The following is a 27,124-nucleotide window of genomic DNA, read 5'->3' on the forward strand; positions in this document are numbered from 1 at the left end:
AACCATGGGCTAGAATGGATGTTATGTGAGCAGCATGAAAACAACAGTCATCTCCTTGTACATCTCCATCAGAGCTCTTGAGTGACCAAGAGCATTGACAATTAGCAGAAGAATAGCAAGAGAACTAGAATTAGAAGTGGAGCCTGAAGATGTGACTGAATTGCTTCAGTGTCATAATAAGACTTGAACAGATGAGGAGTCGCTTTTTGTGGATGAGCAAAGAAAGTGGTTTCTTTAGATGGAAATTATTCTTGATGAAGATGCTGTGAACATTGTTGAAATGACAATAAAGGCTTTAGAATATTCCATAAACTTAGTTGATGAAGCAACAACAGGGTTTAAGAGGATTGACTTCAATTTTGAGAGAAGTTCTACTGTGGGCAAAAGGCTACCAAACAGCCTCACATGCTACAGAGAAATCTTTCATGAAAGGAAGAGTCCTGATTGACGTAGCAAACTTCACTGTTGTCTTATTTTAAGAAATTGCCACAGCCACCCCAGTCTTCAGCAACCACCACCCTGATCAGTCAGAAGCCATCAACATCAAGTCAAGACCCCTCACCAACAAAAAGATTATGACTCCTTGAAGGCTCAGATGATCATTAGCATTTAGAAATAAAATATTTTTTAATTAAAGTATGTACATTGGTTTCTTTCAGACATAATGCTATTGCACACTTAATAGGCTACTGTATATTGTAAACATAATTTTATATGCACTGGGAAACCAAAAAATTCCTGGGACTTGCTTTATTGCAATATCTGCTTTATTGCAGCAGTCTAGGACTGAACCCACAATAGATGTGGATTTTATTTATAGAAAAATAAAGCATTCTGGCCGGGCGCAGTGGCTCACGCTTGTAATCCCAGCACTTTGGGAGGCCGAGGCGGGCGGATCACGAGGTCAGGAGATCGAGACCACGGTGAAACTCCGTCTCTACTAAAAATACAAAAAAAATTAGCCGGGCGTGGTGGCAGGCACCTGTAGTCCCAGCTACTCGGAGAGGCTGAGGCAGGAGAATGGCGTGAACCCAGGAGGCGGAGCTTGCAGTGAGCCGAGATTGCGCCACTGCACTCCAGCCTGGGCAACAGAGCGAGACTCCGTCTCAAAAAAAAAAAAAAAAGAAAAAGAAAAATAAAGTATTCTGATCATCAGAAGACTTTCAGATTTAAAAGGTGACACATTATACATTTTAGGGAATACCATATAATTAATTAAGTCTAATTAATTTGATAAATTGGATTGAGCTAGTTCATAGTTTATCCCTGTTGTATATAATCTCTATTGAACTTTGGGATGTATTTGATTATTTGTTATAAACAATTTTCCTCTTAGCTACAGAAACATAAAGTAAATGGCACATGTAGTACAAATCTTAGAAAGGTGGATTTATTTTTTATTGCCTCATTGATTTCACTAAAACTTGTTTCAAAAAAAGTCCTTTGTTCTCATGACATTTTTAAACTGTGGGTCTGAAGGACCAATGGTATTAATAATACACTATATTTTATAATATACAATATAATAATCATAAAAAACTCACATTTATAATGCTTCATGAAATCCAGATGCTTTCATATACATCATCTTGATTCCCCTAACAATCTTTTGTTACAGTTGATAAAGCAACAGAGGACAAAGGAGCCTGACATGTTCAAGGTCACATCAATAGTAAATTTAAAAAGGGAAACCAAAATCTGGGCCTCCCCCACCTAGTCCACTAGTATTTCCATCCCATCATGTCGTAAATTGAATTCCTATGTTGAGTAGTGTGATGGTTAATACTGAGGGTCAACTTGATTGGATTGAAGGATGCAAAGTATTGTTCCTGGGTGTGTCTGTGAAGCTGTTGCCAAAGGAAATTAACATTTGAGTCAGTGGACTGGGAGAGGCTGACTCACCCCCAGTCTGGGTGGGCACCATCTAATCAGCTGCCTGCGTGGTTAAAATAGAGCAGTCAGAAGAATGTGGAAGGACTAGACTGGCTGAGTCTTCTGGTCTTCATCATTCTCCCATGCTGGATGTTTCCTGCCCTTGAACATCAGACTCCAGGTTCTTCAGCTTTGGACTCTTGGACTTACACCAGTGATTCGCCAGGGGTTCTAGGGCCTTCGGCCATAGACCGAAGGCTGCTCTGTCGGCTTCCTCACTTTTGAGGTTTTGGGACTTGGACTGGCTTTCTTGCTCCTCAGCTTGCAGACAGCCTATTGTGGGACTTCACCTTGTGATTGTGTGAGTCAATTCTCCTTAATAAACTCCCTTTCATATATACATCTATCTATCCTACTAGTTCTGTTCCTCTAGGGAACCCTGCATAATACAAGTAGGATAGAATAGATGACATTTTAAGGGTATATTATTTTACAAGTCAATTTTGTAAGGTGACTAATTCACATTTCTCAATATTCTTTCTAATTTTCAGGTACTTATATTCTTGCCCATGTATTATATTAAGAAAATTTAGGTAACATCAAAAAAAAGTGGGAAGGAAATTTCAAAACTTCTTCCTGCTGTGCTTATTCAAAGTTCAGTAGTTCAACTTCCTTTTTTGTTTTAACTCTTATTATAGAAAGCCATACAAAGCTCTTCATCCCATTTTCTAAAATCAAATTGTAGTCTAGGGGAGAGAGAGAGAGAAAATGGGAATGAGAATATGTTGATGTTTTAAGGACAAAAAATATCAATTGAGGAGTCTTGTCTTTGTCCATTTACAACTCTCCTCCGTTTCTATCCCTTTTGCTGAGAAGAGCAACCAAAATCAGCCTAGACTCACTCTTGCAAGATTTGACTTTAGGGCTAAACTCATCTCTGTGTCCAGTTAGGTGTAGTAAGTCTCCAAGTCTCCGAAAGATCCAGCTAAATCAACATTTACACTCTTATGTAACATCTGTTCTGAGAGTGAAGTTCATGGAATTGAATAACCTTATAAATGAACTGAAACACAGGCCTCGGGTTTTTAAAAAATGTGTGTACAGACATAACCAAAAAATTCAGCATATGGGCGACGAGAATTTGTCCATTGCAATTATAATTGCAATTCATAATATGCCCAGTCTCCACCTGCAGATTGCAAATGCTTATCATACCATTACGTGGCCAGTGTGGGCCTCAACTGTGGAAAAAGCTTTTGGAGGAATATATTTGGAATTCAGTATCTTTTTAAAAGTTGATAGAATGAATTTATCATAGCGGTGAAACCATAAACAATTTTTGGGTTTCATGGCCCCAGAATGTATATGTACCATATACACAATGTCTTATTCAAATATAGGCATTCAAAAAATGTTTATTGAATGAACATATATAAATGAATGAATGAGTGCATTTTGTAAAGGAATCTGGGGGTCAAAATGTGGCCAGAAGAACCTAAGTCCTGCTCCAGTGACCAGATCAACCAGTCCAATTTTCCCACTGTGCTCAACGTTCCTCTTTGGTTTGTAACAAGAACCACTGTCCTCTTTGACATAGTGCAGAAACAAATGAGAAGCAGACGAGCAGGAAAGCCCTAGAGCCTAGCATCCATGTTTAACCTGATTTTCTGGCTTCCAGTATTTTGGCTCATTAAACAGGAAAACAAAATTAACTGTTTATAATTTTCAAAACACTTTGCATTTTCACTCATTCCAGATACAAACAACTTTAAAGGCAAAAATCACAAGGAGGGTATGTGAACAAGGCCTAGTTACCAAAAGAGGTCACATGAAATTTAAAAAGCATTCAAGAATAAATAGCAGTCCATATTGTCCAGGGGGATGAGCTATGCAACCTAAGTAAAAATTAAAAGCAAATTAAAGACACTAATTAGTGTTGTATAACATACTGATTCATTTGCATACAATGCAATTATCCTGATAGGTGCTGGATTCAACACATCCAGCTGGGTGAGTGCATCTCCAGGGAACAAAAACATTCGGTTTTTTCCCTGTGTGTTGGCTGTGTTCTCTTATGACTGTGATGGCAAATAAACAATCATTCCCAGCACCTTTAGACTTTGAACATTTGAAATAAAATCAATACACGTTGCACATGGGGAGCATTCAGCCCCTCTCAGAGGAACAACTAACAGGCTGATTCTGGGTCAGTACTCCATTTCTAGAACATTTTATCTGATCTTGTGTTTTAGAAAACCACATTTACTTTATGCTATATAAAGAATTCTTCTTCATCTTCTTCTTTTTCTTCACCCTGAACTTGCAGATGAAAGAGACATTTTGAAATTGTCTTCCTGGTACCAAGGTCCCTCTGGCCAGCAAGTGGCAAAGGAGAGACTCTTTCCTTAAGGACACTGTTGTTTTTGGAGGTAGCCACCCCCAAGGAAGAGGCTGGCAAGCAGAATGGTGGCTGGCTGGTCTGCAAATCCCTTGGAAATCCGCCAAAATAAGTCTGCCTGGGTTCAGAATTTATGATGGTCAACCCTGTGTCAACATTCGTCTCGGCCTCAAGCTTCTGAAAGCTGTTTTCCCGGTTGAGGACCTTCATTCTGGCCTCGGATTCAAGGTGATGAGAAGACAGGTGCAGGTGGGCACCCATAGCTGGGCTGCTGACCTGGAATGACCGGCCACAGCTTTTCCACGAAGTGCCAGCACACCTGTCTGTTGTGGGGCTCCCACTGGGCTCAGAAAGCTCCAGAGAATGCCCCTGGGATCTCTTGCCCTGGTTCCTCTGGCTCCTGGGTTCTAAGGTCCTCTTTGCAGAGATAGAAGTCAGCCTGGAGCCCAGGGGAAGCATGCCAGCTCCCAAGGTGCCATTCTTAACACCAAGTTCTGGATTCAGCTGGACCTATGGGAAAAGGAAAGGAGGAATATACGAAACATAATTTCCATTAACTAAGTGCCAAGAGCTGACTATGCCTCATTCACCCTCTGCCATGCCATGCCCATAGCAGACTTTCAGTAAATTTGGTTGAATTGAATAGAAGTGATAAGTACAATATAGTTATGAGATATCTAATCAGACCCAGCTCCAAATACCTCTCTCTGGGACTCCCTAAATTAAATTTTTGACAGGGGTAAGACTTTGGGAATCAAATGGCCAATTGACAACAACACACTTCTGGTAGAGCAAGTTGTTCAAACAATGCAGACATTCACAGATGTCATTCGGTGACCTCACTGGAGGTTGTAAATGATGTATTTATTAGCAACCATGCAAAAAAAGAAATTTAAAAAGCCACCAAACCATGTGGTTAAAGTTAAGATAAGGATTGAAGTAAGAATTCAATCTTCCAAAGCTGGTGATCCTTCTTTTAGATCATGCTAATAAAAATATGTATCTTGGGCCATTCTAAGACATGTGACCACTCCAGGCAGGCTAATAACTTGGCAGCAATATTCTTTAAATTCTTAGGGCACCATTTATTTAGATTAGAGGCCTGGTATTGTGTGAGAAAACAAAAAGGGGGCGTGGCTTATATGGAAGTTTAGGTGTTTTAATCCTTAGCAATTCCACTCTGGTTACAAACTTACAGACCCCACTCAGCAAAACCCTCACCCTGCAGTTGACTGCACTCTCCCTCCACAGAATGGAGTTCACTGACCCCCCTTTAAGATTTCGACCCTTGGGAGCCTTGCATCCTATTCCATGCACAACACTCTTCCCAAGAAGGTTTCTGGAAAAAGGCAATTTTTTCCATTTCGATAACAGCCCTTGGAAATTGGTATCCAGGATCCATTCCTACCTGGCCCAGCCCCAAATCAAATATCAAGAAGAATGGTACGGAAGAACTTGAAATAAATACTACTAACTGAAAGAAGCGTATCTGGGCTGATGCCTGTAATCCTAGCCCTTTGGGAAGCTGAGGTGGGAAGATTACTTGAGGCCAGGAATTCAAGACCAGCTTGGGCAACTAGCAAGACCCCATCTTTACAAAAAATAAAAACATTAGCCAGACGTGTGGTGCATAATTATAGTCCCAGCTATTTAGAAGGCAGAAGAGGGTGGATCCCTTGAGCCTAGGAGTTCGAGGTTAAATTGAGTTATGACTGCACCACTGCACTCCAGCCTGGGTGACAGAGAGAGACTATATGATGCCAACTATATGACACTTTGGAAAAGGCAAAACTATGAAGACAGTAAAAAGATCAGTGGTTGCCAGGGGTTGGGGGGAGGGAGGGATGAATAAGTGGAGCACAGAGGACTTTAGGGCAGTGAAATTACTCTGCATGATACTGTAATGGTGGATGCACATCCTTATACATTTGTCCACACCCACAGAATGTACGACACCGAGAATGAACCCTAATGTACCCTATGGGCTTTGGGTGACAGTGATGTGTCATTGCAGGTTCATCAGTTGTAACACGTGTACCACTCTGATAAGGGATGCTGACAGGAAAGGAGGCTCTTTTCGGGGGGAAGGTGGTATACGGGAACTCTCTGTTCTTTCTGCTTAATTCTGCTGTGAACCTACCACTGCTGTAAAAAATAAAGTCTATTTCAAGGGAGAAAAAATAATGATACATATTTATCTTACAAGGCAAGAAGGCAGAAATGAGGGCAGTGAGAAAACAGGTCTAGAAATGAGTAAATTCTCTCATATACACACACACACACAGAGCATATTTGTTTGTATAGATGACGCACAGTACATCTCAATTTTCTGATAGAAATGGTGAGGTGCCTATTACCAAGCTGCAAAAACAAACACACAAAAAAACAAGGACTTCCACTGATTCTTTTAGAATAGAAGTTGGCAAATATTTTCGGTGAGGAGCCAGACAGTAAATATCTGAGGGTTTGCCGGCCATATGGTCTTTATCCCAACTACCCAACTCCGCCGCAGAGCAGCCATAGACAATGTATAAATGAATGGTTGTGTTCAGTAAAACTCTATATATGAACACTGAAATTTGAACCTCATTTTTTTTATGTGTCATGAATTTTTTTCCAACCATATAAAAATAGAAAACTATTTTTTGTTCCCGGGCCACAGTTGACCAAGCCCTATTCTAGATCAATGATTCTCTCTCTTTTTTTTGAGACAGAGTTTCACTCTTGTTGCCCAGTCTGCAGTGCAGTGGCGCAATCTCAGCTCACTGCAAACTCCGCCTCCCAGGTTCAAGTGATTCTCCTGCCTCGGCCTCCCTAGTAGCTAGGATTACAGACATGCACCACCACGCCCAGCTAATTCTGTATTTTCAGTAGAGACTAGGTTTCTCCATAATGGTCAGGCTGGTCTCAAACTCCTGACCTCAGGTGATCCACCCGCCTTGGCCTCCCAAAATGCCGGGATTATAGGAGTGAGCCATCTCTCTATCTTAAGAAGTTTTTTTCCAAACCATTTCTTACCTGGAAGCCCAAAATATGAAGCAATCTAATTAGAGCAGCCCTGGTTGAAGTACACAGGGTAGCCTCTGTCTACTGGACCCCCTCTCTAGTTCCCCAGGGCTTCACAGAACCAGCTTGAAAACCGCTATTCTAGAATATCTAAATTCTACCCCTGGGCCAAGCCAGTTCACTAGAGAGCCACACACACACCTGAAACCCCCATCCCACATGTGCTTGCACTGAACCACAGTTGAGTGTGGTGCCCCAGAGTGTGAAGAGAGCTTCCGCCAGCAACAGAAACTCTCTCTAGGGGTGACACTATTGAAGGGATGCTCACTGCACCGCAGGACCTGTCCTTATGCAAACCCATAGGAGAAATTTCTGTTCCCAAACTTTGCTGCACAAGGGAACGTCCTGGGATCATTCAAAAACAATGATGCCTGCTCCCAGCCCATGACTTCCGGATTTCATCAGATCAGAGTACACCTGGCTATCAGAATTGATAAATCTCCCCAGATAATTCTAATATGCAACAAAGTTAGGGAACTACTGCCATGGACCCAGAAAAGCTAGGCTTCAAGTAGTCAGTTAATTTGTGATCGCTGTGAGTCTGTTTCTTATCACATGCAGCCGACCTCCTCCTCCACATTTCTGATAAATTATTTGCCTAATTTCATTTTCCTGTCTCTCTCTACATTTCCCTTTGCTCTAATTCCACAACCCCGCCCCCGCTCCCTTTCTTCCTTCTCTCCTTCCTTCCTCCTGCCCTTGGTTTCCTTTCTTTCCTTTTCATCTGTTTGTTTTTTTAAAAAAGTCTTATCATAAAAGTAGTAATTTATCACCATAAAAATAATTTGATTGTACAAATGTGTAAAATAAAAAGTAAAGCCTTCTCCCCACCCCAACCTCAAATCACCCCCAAATTCTCACTTTCCAATGAAAACTATTTGCTTATCCTTTCAAAATCAGGAGGAAAAAATACTATCTCCGAAATGTCAGCTGGGGTTTCCCTTCCCCTGGAGAACAAACTCCCTCAGTCCTTCAAAGGGCCAACTGTCATTATTGCCTCTTGGAGAATCATTTGATACTGTACCCTTGTATCATAATGTACCTTTTTATTTGACCCAATGACATCTTCTTCTTCCAGAAATGGAAACTGGCATGGATATTTCCATACTCAGAAATGGTTCAGGGGTGATATTAGATTATCCAATCTGGAGAAAGAAATCAATAACTTTGACTCTGGGGCTTGTATTTCATTCTCTAGCAACTGTGAACAGAGAGAGAAGCCTGAGTAATCTCCCCCTTGCCACCTAAATCAATGTCAGATCATAATGAAATTGGTCCTGAAGCCCCAACCAGTGCCAAGACATCTCAGGGCAGCCAGGAAGCGCCCTCCTGGGCCAGCCCAGCTCACCCCTCCACTCCCCTCTGTCATCCAGTCCCACAGCCCCTCCACTGGGCCTTCTCCACCTGCAAATGTCCCATCTTTGAAAGATTCTATTTAAGCCGGGCATTCTGAGGCCACAGGCTCTGGCACTCGATTCCCCATCACATCTGCTCTTCAACATCAATACTCCCAATCCCCAGCTTCTCCCTCTCAGCGCCTCCCATCCACACTGCCTTTCAGAGCCAATTTGAGTCCAAAGACTATCACTTCAACCACTTCTTCACCAATACCTCCAACTCCCCTTGCTATTCCCATTCTGTCACAGACTTCCACAAAATCTCCTCACCTTTCATCCATCTACCTGCCCACATTTTCTGAACATGTGCTCAGGATGCCACAGAAATGCATGGGTCTGTGAAATGGGTGCCCCATGATGGCGTGGTTTCCAGCCTCTCCCAGGCTACCTGCCAGTCCGCCTGTTTCCTTAGTCACCTCTCTCCGTTCACCCAGCAGCTGTTCAAACCTTCAAAACTGTCCTGAAACCTTCAGCAGCACCATCGCCCCCGCTCTCTCTCATCAGATGGTCTGGCCATCTAGATTACCAAGGAAGCAGACGCTGTCACCAGTTAGCAACACTCTCACTGCTACCGTGAAACTTACCTGCAGCTTCACCATTGTCTCTGGGTGAAAGTGACTGGTCCCTGGGCCAAGATTCCCATCACCTCCCGCCTTCTTGGTGACCCTGACCTATCAATTATTCATTTTTCCCACTTTCTTATCTTGGATGTTTAATCTCTCTCCCTCTCCTTCTCTTTCTCTCTCTCTGCCTATTCCTTTCCAACAGCAGTTAAACTTGTTCAAATCTCCTGTCTTGAAAAACACATTATTTCCACCTTCTCTTTCCCTCCAAGTTTCTCTCTCCTCCCCCTTCACTGTCAAACCTCTATATAAAATTTGTGTACAGTCACGTTTTTCTACAAACCTCCCCTTATTTTCTCTACCCATGCCACTGACAAGATAAAATCTAAGCCCTTGGATGTGGCCTGCCTCACCCTTTACTGTCTGCCTCTTCTTACACCATGCTGGTAATTCCCTCCTACCACTCCACTGAAATTGTTCTTGCCAAGGTCATCTACAATCAGCCTGCTTCTCATCATTTTTCTTGAGCTCTTGGTAGAATTTGACCTTGCAGTCTGTACTCTATCCTGAAGTCTTTTTCTTCAGCTTCTTGGCCAACAAATTCCACTGGATTTTCTCCTGCCTTTCCCTCCACCCCTTCTCCGTTTCCATTGAGGGAGCCTCTTCCCTTGTTGGTTCATTTAATGTTGTCATTCTTCAGAGCTGGCCTGGGTCCTCTTTTCTTCTCACTGTACCTGCCCCAGGGCAATCTCATGGGCAACTAGGCCTTCAGTTATCATCGAAATGATGAAGGCTCCCAAAAGTGTAACTACACCTCAGATCTGTCCCTTAAGCTTCATCGCCTCTTAAGCTTCATACTTATCTATCCAACTGCCTTCCAGCCACCAATCCCTCAAACACAACATGCCCCAAATAATCTGCACCAGGAACTCATATCCCACCTCACACCAAGTCTGTTCTGCTTTCTCTTTTCCCTATCTTAGAAGATGGCATCATTAGCTCCCACATGACCCAAGGAAGAGCATCAGTCACCCTTCTCCATACCCCGGGTACAACCAGCCACCCATCCCCATGGACACTTCCTCTTATGGATCGCTGACATTCCACTCTCTCTGCTCCCACTGTCATTCACCCTGGAGCAGGCCGTCATCACCTCTTGTCTGAATTACAGAAATAGCCATCCAATGGAAGTCCCCACAGATGCTGTCACCTCCCACAAATCCATTCTCCACTCCCCTACCAGAGGATTGGATCACACCCTCGTCCTGCTTCAATGATGCCCTACTCTTCTTAAGATAAAATCTAAGCCCTTGGATGTGGCCTGCTTCACCCTTTACTGTCTGCCTCTTCTTACACCATGCTGGTAATTCACCACTTTCTCCATTTCAGCCTCCACATGCTGAAATTGAACATGATTTGCCCTTTCCTATGCCAGGGTTCATATATATTATTTCCTCTATGTGGGATGTGCCTCCTCTAGCCCTTTTTCCTGAAACTTCCTCTCATTGTTAGCTCCAAGCTTACACAGCATCGAGAAGGAAGCCTTCTCAATATCACTAATCTGATTTATGTGTAACTAAATATCAACTCTGCCATTTATTAGCAGTAGGATTTTAGACCACTTACTTAATATTTCTGTCCCTCAGTTTCCTTATATGGAAAAGAAGATAAATAAGTGCCAACATCATAGAGTTGCTGTGAAGATTAAATGATAGTTGTGCCATGCATGCATTTCTTACTATCATCATCAGTAGTATTATTACTAGCTCTCACAGCACAGTCTGAACTTCTCGTATCTGAGTACTCGCCACACCATTTTGTACTTGGCTATTTACTCCTCTGTCTCTTCCCATAGAGTTTGCAATCTGGAATAGCAGGGTTATATACACCTTCTTTGTTATCGTATGTCCAGTGCCTACCACAGTGCCTAACATTCAATAAGTAATCACTAAATATCTGTTATATAAATAAATAAATAAAGCTTAATGCTTAGCAAAGTATGAATTTTTGCACATAGAAATGAATGAGAATGTACCATCTATAAACTAGGCCCCAAATTATTTTACATTAGGTGGACGTAAAGTCTTAAGAAAATTCATAATGATTTTTATTACTATGGCTAGACATTTGTGCAATCTTCTTAAGAGAGCGGAATGTCCACTTTTTTTAAAGAGAAGTCTAAGATCCTTAAATCATAGGGCAAAAGTGAGTGTTACGTTATTAACATAGAAATGCAGATGTTTGGCATTGGAATGAAGAATTTCCAGCAGAAACATAATGCTGAGTGATTGAGATGAATCCCTTCAGGGAGAATTAAGCTCTTGCCAAAAAACAAATTGAAATGCATTTGTAGGAATTCTGACCATTTAGAGATCATCTGTCTAAGAAATATTTGTAAAATGTTACAGATTGAGAGCTAGGTTCTTCAAGTTCAAGGAACATCAGCATTATGTGATTAACAGGAAGATGGTCACTCATTTATAACTCTAAACTCTTGAAAAACAAGTGAAAATACATCATTGAAAAATGATTAAGCTGTTAAGGGGCAGACTCGTATCATGAAGGGAAAATAATGTTTCTCTGTAAGTGATTCCAAGAAGATAGCAAGAGAGGATTTCTTCAACACTGGGGGAAAATAATGACTGCATGGAAACAATTTAGGTAGATAATAAGAAACCTCTAAACAGTGCCAGGCTCACTTAAGGGCTGAAACCAGACTTTTGCAATTAACTGATCCTTTGAAAGGTACTTATCTTCATCAATTGGCCAAAACCACCAATGGCAACGTGCTCTCCTATAATAGCAGGACCCTCCTGAGCAATGCCTCTTTCACAGCAACATAAAGTATTGAGCGAGGGTGTAGAAGTGGGAGTGTGTGTGTGTGTTGGGGGTGGGGTATGTTGGAGTGGAGCTGGAGAATGGGAGGGGAATGAGGGAAACTAAGAGGGAGTTAACAGAGCCTGAGAGCGTACAGCTGAGAGACTCAGAAATGAGAACATGGAGCCCTCAAGAAATGAAGGCTCCATGAAGAAAATAAATTACTTACTTGCAGAGACATTATGTTCTTTTATTTTAAATGGCAAATAAAGAAAATGGAAATGAACACAGCTAAATATCTGTTGATAAAACAAAATGAAACACACGCTTGCTTATGCCAAACCAGTTTCTGTATATACCTTCTTTAAAGAGATAAACTTATTTCCTGAAAACAAATAGTCAGTCAATCAACAAGTATTTCAGAACCAGCTATCTGCCAAGTACTCTACTGGAAATAAACATGTGTAATAAAATACTGAAAAGAGAAGGAGAGTCATAAAGTCCCACATTGTAAAATACAAGAATGGGAAAATATATAATCAGTTACATGTTACAAAGATTTATGTATGAAATGTTCTAGTTAGAAATGGGAATTAACGTGCCCTTGCGCTTCATGAGAGGTTTCAAAGAGGAAGTGGAATTTGATCAGAGCCTTAAAATTGGATAATTGAAGATTAAATGAATGGCATCCTTGGATAAGGAGTAGCTCAGGCAATGCATGGATACAGATGTACATACCATGGAATAGTATTCAGCCATAAAAGTAAATGAAATTGTAATAAATGCTACAGCACTGATTAACCTTGCAAACATCATGGTAAGTGAAGTCAAACACAAAGAGACAAATATTGTATGATTTCATTTATATGAGGTACCAAGAATAGGCAAACTCATAGAGACAGAAAGTAGAATCGAGGATACCAAGGGCAGGGGAGAACGGTGAGTTTGATTTAAAGGGAACAGAGTTTCTGTTTGGGATGACGAGAAAGTTCTGGAAATGGATAGTGGTGATGGTTGCCCAACACTGTGAATGTGCTTAATGCCACTGAATCATACCCTCGAAAAATAGTTAAGATGGTAAATGTATTGTTATGTGTATTTTACCACAATTTTTTTTAAAAGAAAGAAGGCTTCCTAATTTTTTTTTTAAAGGTGAAAATCGTAAGTTTTTGTCTCACGTATTTTACCACAATACATTAAATATGGAAAGCAAAGGTGTGGGAGTGAGCCCAGAGCTCTGGAGGGAAGAGGAGGGTAAGAAGGCTGGGATGGTGAAGAAGTGAAGCAGCAAAGGGAGATTCTTTTTTTATTTTATTTTTTGAGATGGAGTCTCACTCTGTTGCCCAGGCTGGAGTGCCGTGGCATGATCTCAGCTTACTGCAGCCTCAAAAAAATAAAAAAAAAACTATTTAAAAAAATAGTCAATCAACAAGATTCAGAACCAGCATCTGCCAGACTCTACTGAAAAAACATCAAAAAACTAAAAGAAGGAATCAAATCCACAGAAAAAAAATGAAAATAAATCAGTTACTGCCTCAGCCTGCCCCGGTTGTAAGCTGGGATTACAGGCAGGCGCCACCACATCCAGCTAATTTTTATATTTTTAGTAGAGACGGGGTTTCACCATGTTGGCCAGGCTGGTCTCAAACTGCTGGCCTCAAGCGATCCGCCTGCCTCGGCCTCCCAAAGTGCTGGGATTACAGGCGTGAGCCACCACAACTGGCCTGCAAAGAGAGATTCTAGTAGGGGTCTGATGTGAAGGTCTTTAAAGCCAGGCAGGGGTATTTTAATTTGATTTTCTCACCTTTTGTTATTGAACTGAGAAGGAACATAAATTTGGCAGTCATTTAAAAATGTATTTTGATAGCGCTGTGCAAGATGAAACAGAATGCCTGGAGCCAGGGCAAAGGCATTATAATGCCGTAATAATAATGTGCATTTGAAGCAATGTGGGCTTAAAGCAGGAAGGCAGGAAGCAGAAATGATTCCCAAGGAAAATTAAAACAGCTGGGGACTGATTAATGTGAGGGTTCTGAGAAAAAAGGAGGCTTTAAAAACAACTGATGTTTCGAAACCTGGGCAACTGGGAGAAGAATGAACGGAGCTGGAGAAGTTGAGGGCAGGGAGAGGAGGGCTGCAGATGATGACTTGGTTTTGCCTGGATTGAGTCTGGGATGGGGATGAGACATTATGTTTAAATGGTCTATAGGGAGTAGGAAAGAGGCTAAAACCTCAAGAGACAGAGGAAATTCAAGTACAGGATTAAGTTGAACAAAGTGATAACCAACCCCACAAGGCGATTTTTATTTCGTAACCTCAGTGGGGAAATCTTTGGTGCATGGCAGTGGTCCTCATTTGGGGTGATTTTTGTCTCCCAAGAGCCATTTGGCAAAGTCTAGAAATATTTTTGGTTGTCACAACTCGGGGGTGAGTGGGCCAGTGTTACTGACATCCAACTGAGAGAGATCAGGGCTGCCAGTAAACATTCTGCAATGCACAGGACACCCCTCACAACAAATAATTACCTCATCCAGAATATGTCAATGGTGCCAAAGCTGAGAAAACATGATTTAGAGAGAGGAAAAAACAGTTGAGTCTTTGAAAACACACACACACACACACACACAGACAGACACACAAAAAAGGAATAGTCAGAGAGAATGAACCCCTTAATTAAAAGAACTGGGTTATGGCAGCCCACAGAGGAGAGGATTTCAAGAAGGCAGGAGTGGCCCACATGTACCAATGCTGCTGATGTCTTGTCCTCAAGCACTGCTGGCCCTCCAGAGAGCAGATTCATCAACTGCTAGAGGAAGACTCAGGGTGCAGAATGGCAGGTGGAGAAGCACCATCAGTTTGTAGCGGAAGGCGGCAAAAACAGACAGCTCAACTGAGAAGCCAGACATAGAAAGAAGGCAAGACACCAGAGCCATCGAGCCAAGGAAAATCTGCTTGTTTGAGTTTGAAGGAGATGACAAGGGCCTCTGGTAACAGAGAAGAGAGACTGAAAATGCTGTGAGCTCATCGAGTGAGCAAACAAATGGGAGAGAAAGGCCCAGAGAGGAGAAACCTCACAGGAAGGAATCCCACCAGCGGGCGTGAACATACACCGCTCGGACGTTTACCAATTAAATCAGTTGGAGGAAAGATTCCCCCAATACGTGTCAACAAACTTAATTTTATTTTTTTTTTTTTTTTTTTTATTTTAAAGACAGAGTCTCGCTCAGTCGCCCAGGAGTGCAGTGATGTGATCTCAGCTCACTGCAAGCTCCACCTCCCGGGTTCACACCATTCTCCTGCCTCAGCCTCCTGAGTAGCTGGGACTACAGGCACCCGCCACCACACCCGGCTAATTTTTTTGTATTTTTTTGGTAGAGACGGGGTTTCACCGTGTTAGCCAGGATGGTTGCGATATCCTGACCTTGTGATCCACCCACCTCGGCCTCCCAAAGTGCTGGGATTACAGACGTGAGCCACCGCGCCTGGCCAACAAACTTATTTTTAATTAGAAGCTGGAAAAGAGCCTCTAATGAAAAAGAAACACTTGGCAGGGTGCGGTGGCTCACGCCTGTAATGCCAGCACTTTGGGAGGCCGAAGTGGGTGGATCACGAGGTCAGGAGTTCCAGATCAGCCTGGCCAAGATGGTGAAATTCCATCTCTACTAAAAATACAAAAATTACCTGGGCATGGTGCCGCGCACCTGTAGTCCCAGCTACTGGGGAGGCTGGGGCAGAATAGCTTGAACCCAGGAGGCGGAGGTTGCAATGAGCGGAGATCACACCACTGCACTCCAGCCCAGGTGACAAGAGCAAGATTCTGTCTCAAAAAAAAAAAAAAAGAAACATTTGTTGGTAATCTTGCAATTTTAAAAAATTCTGTTTGCAACCTTATCCAGTAGGTTATTCTTATTAAAATCTTGCTAAGATATGAAACGGAAAGTGTCATCAGATAAACTGTCATTAAACTTGGTAAGAGGAAAAAGTATCAAGTTTCGCTACAGTGTTAGAAATAAAAGAAGTAGATTATCTAAAACAGGCTGAATTATTTTGTTTTAAACGATCAATTCTATGTACTATATTCTTTAAAATTGTAATGGAAATCAAAACACTATATATTCACAAATATTCTTTTTAAAAGAAAACAAAAATTGTGTGTTAAAAGCTTGAACTTTGGAGACAGAGAGACCTGAGTTTGAAACCTGACTTTATCCTTGCTTCCTGGGTGACTATAGGCAAGTTGTTTAAACTTTCTAAACCTCGATTTCCTATCTTTAAAGTGCAGATATTTATAATGAAACAACACAACACAGTGGCTGGCATATAAATGTTCATTAAATGTTATATATAATATCATATTATTAGATAATCTGTTGTCCTTAGGTAGATTATGAAAAGCTATACACAGGCACTTAAAAGATTGATAATTGTGTCAAATATTTTTGGAACTTTTTTTAGCAATCTGACTTTCAGAGTCAGTATAGTCTCAGTATAGGGAGGTAACATATGTTGTAATCTTAAAATATAATATTAAAATCTCTTCAACTATGTACCATACTCAATACAATTAATGCTAAATATCTTTTGATTGTTTCCAAAAATTGAACTGAATTCTACCCTTAAGAGATGAGGATTTGGGCCTGGCACAGTGGCTCACATGCCTGTTATCACAGTACTTTGAGGCCAAGGCAGGAAGATTGCTTGAGGCCAGGAGTTCAAGTTCAGCCTGGGCAACATAGCAAGACTCCCATCTCTACAAAACATTAAAAAATTATCCAGGCATGGTAATGCACACCTAGAGTTTCAGCTACTCAGGAGGCTGAAATGAGAAGATCACTAGAACCCAAGAGTTTAAAGCTGCAGTGAGCTATGATCATGCCGCTAATGCTCCAACCTGGGTGACAGGATCAGACCCTCTCTCTAAAAAAGCAAAGAAAAAAGATGAGACAGGCCAGGCATGGTGGCTCATGCCTGTAATCCCAGCACTTTAGGATGCTGAGGCTGGCAAATCACTGAAGCTCAGGAGTTTGAGACCAGCCTGGGCAACATGGCAAAACCTGGTCTCTACAAAAAATACAAAAATTAGCCGGGCATGATGGTGCACATATGTAGTCCCAGCTACTCCGGAGACTGAGGCAGGAGGATAGCTTGAGCCTGGGAGAGGGAGGTTGCAATGAGCCGAGATCACACTACTGCACTTCAGTCTGGGCAACAGACCAAGACTCTGTCTCAAAACAAACGAACAAACAACCAAAAAAACAGGTGAGATAAGAGATAAAGTTTTGTCACCAACGAGGCTATACACAGTATAGTTACAGAAGCTTCAAGATGCAGGAGACCTTAGAAAATGACCTAGGCCAGGGTAGTCCAATACAGTAGTCATCAACCACATAAGGCCATTTAAATTGTTAAAATATAATAAAATTAATAATTCTGTTCATCAGTCTCTCCAGCCATATTTCTAATGCTTAGTCGCCACATGTGGCGAATGGCCACCATATTGAATAGCACAGATATAGAATATTTTCATCATCACAGAAAGTCCTGGAGGACAGTGCATTCGTCTAGAGAAATGGGTCTCAGTTGAGAAACGGGTCTCCATTGAGAGCATATGTGTGAAACCAAACCTTTTAAAATCACATGACTTTCTCCCACATGGCTGTCTTGGAGAGTTATGTGGATTCTAGCTCAGGTGCTGATTGCAGGGGATCCAGAGGTGAGGCCCCAGGACTGCAAGAAGGCTACACAGGCATGAGTTTCAGCTCATCCATATAATTAAGTCGGGAAAAGCCTTCAGAATGGATGGCTGGCAACCAACATGTGTTGTCGAGATGGCACACCCCAGATTGTACTGATGTTATACTCTTGTTCTGTTACTGATCTGTCCTGCCCAGGTCGCAAGAATAGGACACCACCCTATCCTAAAACCTCCCTAGCTTCCAGGGGGGTTTTATCTTGTAATTTATAAAGTTTTCCTACAGAACATCAAACAATGGGGGTGGGAGGCGAGATGTGTGTGAGCTTTCCCACTTAGTCAACTTGGGAAGCAGTCACTCTTATCAAGGAAAGAAGACCTAGAAGGTGGACCTCAGAGAGGAAGGGAGAAAACCATCCTCCTTCACTGTGTGAGTTTGGCCTGGAGCACCTCCAGGAGAAGGGGGTACAGAAGACTTGGAGGAGACCTGGGAGGGACCTCAAGGCCATAGCTTGCCTGGGAGCTCTGAGAATAGCGACATCTAGAGATGCTTGTAAGTTATTCTTCTGGCCTAGAATTCTTTGGGGGGTTTTTCCCCACCTCTTTATCCTCAACTCTTCAGAAAGATCTCGTTGAAATTGCAGCTTGGTCTCAGCAGTGTTTGGGGATGGTTCCATAAGCCCAGAGTGGTGGCAGCAGCAGTTACTGGTGGAGGACACAGGGCCTGCAGCAGATGCTGATCTCTCCAGGGGCAATGGCAACACACAAGCAACTGGGGGCCCAGTGAGGAGACCAGGACAGAACCTAAAGGACCTGCTCTAGCACACCTGAGAAGCCACATCTTAGGGACTGAAAGCCACCAAGCAACACTGACTTCCATGACACCACGATCTCCTCGTCCTCCTGGCTTTGTGGTTGCTTCTTCTCAGCGTCTCTCACTGGTTCTTCTTCCCTCTCCTCCAGAAGTGCACACATTTTCCAGGCACTGTCTTTACCTCTTCTCTCTCTACACTCTCTTCCTTGGTAATGTTGATCCTTCCCAGGGCTTCAGCCACCAACCCCACCTATGCCCCTAGCCCATGCCCTTTCCTGAGTTCCAGCCCTCAGAGACCACCTGACCATGGAATCTCTTCATCTGAAAGACCTGCAAGCACTTCAAGCCCAATGTGTCCAGACTCATCATCACCTTCCTCTTCTTCACCCTCCATGTCCAATTACTGCCAAATTCAGTCAAGTCTACCCATGCAATTTAACCTCCTATTTCCATTACGAGTTCCCTATTTCAAAACTGCACCGGCTTTGACTGGAAAACTGAAGTCCCCTCTGAAGTGGTCAGTCAAGCCCCCTTCCAACCTGTCCTATTTGATGCTAACAGGATTATGGTCCTAAATTATATATTATAGGTATGAGCATGTCTGCCCCTTCTCTAAACACCATAATAAATGGATTTCTTCAAATCCCATTTTGTGTCCTCCTGCACCCATTTTCAGTGGACCAAAAATTCTCTAAACTCCTTTGAACTCTCCAGCCTTACACTTCACTATAGCCCATTCAGTCAATCTCCCAAGTCACACTTCCTCCATGTTACTTGACATCCTCGGTCAATTTCACCTTCTCCTTCCCTACACACAAGGTGGGTGGCTGCAGCTCTACAGTGCATTTCCTGCAGGCTGCCTGGTACTGCAGGCACTTGCAGGAGGGTCCAGCTCCTCATTAGACCACGAGGGCAGTGTGATCCCGCACAGAGCACCCACCCAAAGGCTAACAAGGTCATGGCTGTCACATCTCCCACGGGGCCATGAAATATAGACCTTGCTGAGCGTTTCAAGTGGCTTTGAGGAAGGTTTATCATTTAATTTATAAAGTTTGCCTACTGTACATCAAACAGTATGAGAAGATCACCAATGCTAACTCAGTGACCTAGAATTCAGAGTCTGCCAGAGCCCGACACCAAAGTCATGGCCTCTACCCTTGGATTGCCCATGCCGGGGGCGGGCGGCAGGAGATGAATGCATCAGCAGGTAACTCAGGGGAGAAGAGTCATAATGCAAAAAGTTGAAAAAAAATCTATAAAAAGTACAAAAAATACAACTTTGGACACGGGTCTCAGCTGTGGAAAGCTGAAAGCCAGCAGTAGTTGACTAGAGATACTGCATGTGGTTGATTTGACAAAATAGCTTATTCGACTGAGGGCACAGTTTAAGTTGCAGGAGGTTTAAAAAAAGAGGTGGGCATCTTCACCCATGCTACTTTCCCCCAGAACACAAAGACACTGTCACTACCACCAGAGGCAAAAGCACAGGGAGAAAAGCAGAGGGACTGTTTGAATGAATAAAGGGAAGGTTGAACCCACTATCATTTTGCACCCACACTAAGAATTGAGACAGCAGAATTAAAACTGCCAAAGGAAAAACAACGTCTGGCCCAGAGCAAGAACTCAACAAAGTTCTGAGGAATGAATAAACGTGGACTTGCCTTCTCATGTACTCGTACATTCATTTACTGAGCATCTATTTGATACGCTCATATCACTGTCATCAAAACCATCCATTCTAGACTCTGAGAGGCATCAGACGGTCTGTAATGGCAAGAGGTCATGCGGAAAACGCATTGCTCACTGGGCACGCTGGCAGAGACAGCTGACAGCCTCTCACATGCACAGATCACAATTGCACCGCAGTTACATGGTCTCCAGGAGCTTCTACTTTACCAAGCACCACCATGTACATTCTCTCATTTGACCCTCATAACACAAATAATCCATGTCAGTTCCATTCATAGGACTCATCAGTGACTGCTCATTACATCAAGGATAGAATAGAAGCTACTTAGCCAGGGTTCATTCATAGAAGGATGTTTTTGCCTACCATGTGCCAGACACTGACCTTAGGTTCTATGTTCACGGGAGTGAGCCCAAAAGGTCTCCCCGCTCTCAGCACTTACATTCCATGGCTGACCATGTTGCCGCTGATCCAGCCTCAGGCCACCTGCCCCTCCTCTTCCCCTGACTCCCCCTCCCTTCACTCCAGCCACATGAAACCTCAGGAAGTTTGCTGAGCATGGCCCGCTAAACAGCACCACACCAACATCGTCACCCACGGTCACCTGTTTGAGACACCCTTGCTCCCTTCTCCAACTGGCTAATTCCTCCTGGGCCATCCAGTTCAGGCAGATCTGGGCATTGCTCCTCAGGAAAGCTTTCTCACCGCCCCCCCCCTCAGCCTAGCTCCCCTCACATGCAGGTCTTCTGCACACATGCCTCCATCCTGGCCATGTGGAGGGATGGTCTGCAGAGAGGTTAGTTTGTGGTTATGGTTCTTCCTTTAATAGGTATCATTTTCTTACTTTTGCTGAACATCAGCCATTTGGGGCCACTTTATATTTGTCTCCTCTGCCCTGATCTTCTCTGGAGACCCACAACCTTCTCTAAGAGTCCCACAGAACACCACACAGCATCTAGGGGTAGAAGGCAGAGCCTTTGCCTCGGGGCTAAACTGATCCATATAATCTCACTTTCCTGCATGTAATAATTGATTTAGAGAAGAGAATCTGATCCCAGTTGGTCTAACTGAAATCCAGATATTTTGTTGGGCCATGGTGGTGCAAGGCACTTGGAATCCACATGAAGGATGTAGCCCTCAGAGCTGCTGGCAGCCAGCTGGCAACCCTGGCGGATGCCCGGCTGAGGATAGGGCCAAGACAGCAGTAACAGAGCTGGGATCTGGATCCTGAGTACACAGTGTAAGGCCTGACTACTCACTTACAGAAGCCAGACTCGCTACCCAGCCCCTCTCCCCAGGACCCAAGGAAGTTTAGGCTGGATTTTCTTTTCTTTTCTTTTCTTTTCTTTTCTTTTCTTTTCTTTTCTTTTCTTTTCTTCTCTTCTCTTTTCTTTTCTTCTTTTCTTCTCTTCTCTTTTCTTTTCTTCTCTGCTCTGCTCTTCTCTTCTCTCCTCTTTTCTTCTTTTCGAAACAGAGTGATATGGTTTGGCTGTGTCCTCACCCCAGTTTCATCTTGAATTGTAACTGCCACAGTTCCCATGTGTCGTGGGAGGAGCCCAGTGGGAGGTGATTGAATTATGGGAGCGGGTCTTTCCTGTGCTGTTCTCGTGATAGTGAATGAGTCTCATGAGATCTGATGGTTTTAAAGATGAGAGTTCTCTGCCCAAGCCCTCTCTTTGCCGCCTACCGCTATCCATGTAAGACGTGACTTGCTCTTCCTTGCCTTCCGCCACGATTTTGAGGCCTCCCCAGCCACGTGGAACTATGAGTTCATTAAACCTCTTTCTTTTGTAAATTCCCCAGTCTCAGGTATGTCTTTATCAGCAGCGTGAAAACAAACTAATACAGTAAATTGGTATCAGTAGAGTGGGGCATTGCTGAACAGATACCTGAAAATGTGGAAGCGACTTTGGAACTGGGTAACAGGCAGAAGTTGGAACAGTTTGGAGGGCTCAGAAGAAGATAGGAAGATGTGGGAAAGTTTGGAACTTCCTGGAGATTTGTTGAATGACTTTGACAAAAATGCTGATAGTGATATGAACAATAAGGTCTAGGCTGAGGTGGTCTTAGATGGGGATGAGGAGCTTATTGGGAACTGGAACAAAGGTGACTCTTGTTATGTTTTAGCAAAGAGACTGGCAGCATTTTGCCCCTGCCCTAGAGATTTGTGGAACTTTGAACTTGAGGGAGATGATTTAGGGTATCTGGCAGAAGAAATTTCTAAGCAGCAAAGCATTCAAGAGGTGACTTGGGTGCTATTTAAGGCATGAGTGAATAGTGAATGAATTCACTCATAGTAAATGAGTCTCCCAATATCTGATGGTTTTTAAAACAAGAGTTTTCTGCACAAGCTCTCTCTGTTTGCCACCATCCATGTAAGATGCGACTGCTCCTCCTTGCCTTCTGCATGATTGTGAGGCCTCCCAAGCCACGTGGAACTGTGAGTCTAATTAAACCTCTTTCTTTTGTAAATTTCCCAGTCTCTGGCATGTCTTTATCAGCAGCGTGAAACAAACTAGTACACAGAGTCTTGCTCTGTCATCTAGGCTGGAGTTCACTGGCAGAATCTCGGCTCACTGCAACCTCCACCTCCCTGGTTCAAGCGATTCTCCTGCTTCAGCCTCCCGAGTAGCTGGGACTACAGGTGTGCACCATCATGCCCAGCTAGTTTTTGTATTTTCAGTAGACAGGGGGATTTGCCATGTTGGCCAGGCTGGTCTCAAGCTCCTGGCCTCAAGTGATCCACCTGCCTCAGCCTCCCAAAGTGCTGGGGTTACAGGCCCAAGCCACCACGCCCAAGAATTTTCTATCCTGAAAAATTCACTCCATTTGAAGAATGAAAAGCTATCTGGGAGCTACAATGTGTTGTCTTTGGATTATGGCTGAGCCTTTACACACTTTCCTCAGGCACTTTTATTATATGACACCAGAAGCAGAATTTTCCAGAAGGCGATCTCTCACTCTGTTTGCAAAAGCTTAGACTCATGGACTTAACAAGAGGAGATCAAAGCGTGTTTTGGAGTGAGGAAGCAGAAGTCCCTGAGGTTTGGAGGTCAGGACAAAGGTGATGTCCAAGGGAGCTATCAAGAGTGAGAGGCAGCTGGCCGGGCGTGGTGGCTCAAGCCTGTAATCCCAGCACTTTGGGAGGCCGAGGTGGGCAGATCACGAGGTCAGGAGATCGAGACCATCCTGGCTAACACGGTGAAACCCCGTCTCTACTAAAAAATACAAAAAATTAGCCGGGCGTGTTGGCGGGCGCCTGTAGTCCCAGCTACTCGGGAGGCTGAGGCAGGAGAATGGCGTGAACCCGGGAGGCGGAGCTTGCAGTGAGCCGAGATCGCGCCACTGCACTCCAACCTGGGGGACAGAGCAAGACTTCGTCTCAAAAAAAAAAAAAAAAAAAAAAGAGTGAGAGGCAGCTGGGTGTGGAGCTCATGCCTATAATCCCAGCACTTTGGGAGGCTGAAGCAGGTGGTCACTTGAGGCCAGATGTTTGAGACCAGCCTGGGCAACATAGTGAAACCCCATCTCTACTAAAAATACAAAAATTCGCTGGGCATGTTGGCAGGCACCTGTAGTCTCAGCCACTTGGGAAAGCTGAGGCACAAGAATTGCTTGAACCCGGGAGGCAGAGGTTGCAGTGAGCTGAGATCACACCATTGCACTCCAGCCTGGGCAACAGAGTGAGGCTCTGTCTCAAAAACAAGAGTGAGGGGCTGATGCCCCATTCACACCTGAGAAGTGGCCAGGCTCCTGGGACAATCCAGAGAGGAAGAGGGCTCTCTTCATACAGTTGTATCATACAGTTTCTCTTTATCCAAAAAACCCTTCTACACTCCCCAAATGTGACTCAACTTTCCAAAGTAACAAAGTTGTTTAAACTGTGGTTCCATAGCAAAAATGTCAGTCAGCCTTAAAGACAGGAATGATTAATATCATGTCCCTTGCTGCACACACACATTACATTTTTGTTTGACCATGAGGTTGATTTTAAGTACTAGAGAGTCACTAAAACTGAAAGAAATTTTAGATGCCTTGGAAATTATGGGGTTTTATAATAGGCAACTAACAGAAACAGTGCCTCTCTACCTTATGTGAACAAGAAGGTGAATAATTTGGAAATCGTTTAATATAGAATCAATATGATTCATATTTTATTAAAAAGTCAAAGTGATGACAACAAAATCAACCAAATGGAAAGACATCTCATCTTGTAGTCTCTTATTACTTTATCCAATAGGCCTTAAGGAGCTTCTGACCATTTCTTAAGGACAGAAGCCACAGGATATTTTGCTGTGAACATCACATTCATCCCCCTGCTTGCACATTTACACACATACACTGGACTGCAGCGGCTGACCACATGAACTTTGAGGGTAGATAGATACTTCCTATCTTGGGCAAATAACTGACCCCCTGGAAAGCTCAGTTTTCTTATCTCCAAAATGGGAAAAATAGTAACTTCATAGGTTGTTATAAGTATTAAATAAAATTATCAATTTAAGAGAATCCTTAGTATAGGGCATAATATGAACAATAATAGCTAAAATTGAGTTCTTGGCACTATCTTAATTATGTATTTTATAAGTGTCAGGTCATTTCCTGTAAATAAGTATGAGAGAGGATGATGCTAATTCTCTGGTGCCTTTATTGTGCTAATGAAGAAACTGAGGCCCACAGTCATACAGCTACTAAGTGTCCAGGCTCACATACCATGAAAGGCAATGCACGGCAGCTATCATGACTAAATACACACATGCTATGTTAGGTTTTCGAGGATGTTTACAAAGGAAGGCTTTAATTTCAAGATTTTTTTAAGAAATCATTCTATTTAACTTGGTATGTGGTAAAATTTGACAGTGATGCAAGATGCTTAAAAATTAAATCAATACGAGTTGACGGGTGCAGCAAACCAACATGGCACATATAACAAACCTGCATTTTGTGCACATGTACCCCAGAACTTAAAGTATAATAATAAAAAATAAAAAATAAGTCAATAGCACTGCAAACTTAACATCCCTAAACAAGCTAGGCCAACATAGTGAGACCCCGTCTCTAGAAATAAAATAAAATAGCCAGACATGGCGGCATGTGCCTGTAGTCCCAGCTAATCAGGAGGCTAAGGTAGGAGGATCACTTGAACCCAGAAGTTGAAGACCTCAGGGAGCTATGATGGCATCACCGCACTCCAGTCTGGGCAACAGAGGAAGACTCCCATCTCTAAAAAGTGAAAAAATTAAAAATTATAAAAACCGTCTCTAAACACAAGTATGACTTCAACTTCCTTAGGTCGGATGAGAAGAGCTTGTGACATTCCTGAGCCCAAAGAGTAAACAAAGGATAGGGGTATAGTTGATGGGCATTTAAACGGCAAGCCTGAGAAAGGAGGCTGATTCTTTATAAAGATTCTGATCTTTATAAGTAGAATCCTGTCTGATTCTACTATAAAGTACTTGTGTCAGCTGCAAATTCATGGAATCTGAACTTTATTATCTGTCAGATGAGATTTTATGAGATCAGTGATTCTCGACCCTGTTACAGATTAGAGTCATCCAAGAAGCTGTAAAAAAGTTACCTAGGCCTGGATGCTCCCAGAGATTCAGATCAAACTGGGCTGGGGTGGGAATTTATGAAAGGCCCTAAGGGACGCTAATGTGCAACCAAGTCTGAGAACCACTAGCTTAGGCTCATTCCGATGTAAAATTACACAGCTCCATAAGCCTCTACAAGATCTGAGACAAAACAGAAATACCTGAAGCAGAATCTTGTTGCCATCATAGTCCTGAGTCTGCCACCTGGTGCTGCTGATGGGAATGCATGGATTGGGTAGCAGAGGCACTAATTGGCCGATCTCTTGAACCTTAAACTGCAGCACCGAAGACTCTTTGGGGTCTACTGACATTCCCGGGGGCAGCTGCTTCAGGGAGAGCTGCAGAGCAAAGCTCTTGGAGGCATACAGCACGAAGAAACAAAAATTGGTCTTTTGCAAGGTCGCTTCTCTCTGCAGGATCATCTCGTAGAGTCTGATGGCGTCTTCATAGTTATCAAAACTGCAGTACAGCGTCACCCTCAGGATCTCAGAGCCACAGTGCACCTGCCTCACCCCCCAGATGGGCATCTGGCTGTCCAGGCTGTAGAACTCCTGATTGGCAAAAAGGTAGGGACACAGCCTTCCCCGAGTGTCCTGGGTGGGGTAGCACTGCCATGGCGAATGCTGGAAAGAGTCCAGGACGCGAAATAGCCGATCCTCTCCCGGGCTTTCCTGCAGGAAGAGCAACACGGACATCCCTGGAAACCGGGACCGCTTGGAATGGGACTTCTCACAGTATTTCACAGGACTGGCCCGTTCAGACACCTGAAAGAGCCGGACCTCTGGGCAAATGCAATCCAGGAGCTGGTCCAGAGTCCTCTGCAGAAGCGAGCCGTGCCCAGAGTTGGCAAGAAGATGGACAGTCATGGCCAGAGGCCCCTGTGTCTCATCCATGGAGGAACTGCCTGAGGATGACAAAGACAGCGTGTGTAGAAGGCCCACTGTTCAAGTTTCTGAAATGAATGAAGAAACGGCCCAGCCTTCAGCCCGCCCGAAAACCTTCAGCTGTAGCGGCTACTTCTGAGCAGAGCTCTTAACACGTGCTCCTGGCCACCCGTGGACTTGCCGCAAGAGAAGCTCACACCAGCTCGGGTTCAGCAGCCTCCGCTCTCCACACAGCAGCAGTGGGGTCACGTCATCCAGCTTGTGCATAATGTAACTGCTTGTGTTTAGCCTTTTCAGGCGTTCCCCAGGGTTTCTGTATGACCTAAAAACCTACAATCCT

General features: G+C 43.4%; 1 protein-coding gene across 2 annotated transcripts; it reads right to left on the bottom strand.

Annotated features, from left to right (window-relative positions):
• Positions 1-3,269: 3,269 nt before the first annotated feature.
• On the bottom strand, positions 3,270-27,124 carry FAM124B (family with sequence similarity 124 member B). Of its 2 annotated transcripts, XR_004027820.1 has the most exons (3): positions 26,062-26,793; positions 25,405-25,529; positions 3,271-4,780 (listed from the first exon to the last, which is right to left on the bottom strand). XR_004027820.1 is itself a non-coding variant. In XM_003272427.3 (2 exons), exons 1-2 carry the CDS (start codon positions 26,791-26,793, stop codon positions 4,145-4,147), a joined length of 1,368 nt encoding a protein of 455 aa, XP_003272475.2. In that variant the 5' UTR covers positions 26,794-27,124; the 3' UTR covers positions 3,270-4,144. The 2 variants fall into 2 exon arrangements, 1 of the variants encoding a protein (XP_003272475.2); XM_003272427.3 differs by lacking the exon at positions 25,405-25,529 and having other exon boundaries at positions 3,270-4,780; positions 26,062-27,124.

The sequence above is a fragment of the Nomascus leucogenys genome, chromosome 22a (assembly GCF_006542625.1).
Source record: "Nomascus leucogenys isolate Asia chromosome 22a, Asia_NLE_v1, whole genome shotgun sequence".
NCBI classification, from domain to species: Eukaryota; Metazoa; Chordata; class Mammalia; order Primates; family Hylobatidae; genus Nomascus; species Nomascus leucogenys.

What these genes read in the sequence shown, in the direction of transcription:
- FAM124B (XM_003272427.3), bottom strand. Translation starts at nt 26,793, where the DNA reads ATGGATGAGACACAGGGGCCTCTGGCCATGACTGTCCATCTTCTTGCC. An exon ending in GCAACAAGATTCTGCTTCAG is followed by an intron (nt 4,781 to 26,061) that starts GTATTTCTGTTT and finishes CTTTTCCCATAG; the next exon opens with GTCCAGCTGAATCCAGAACT.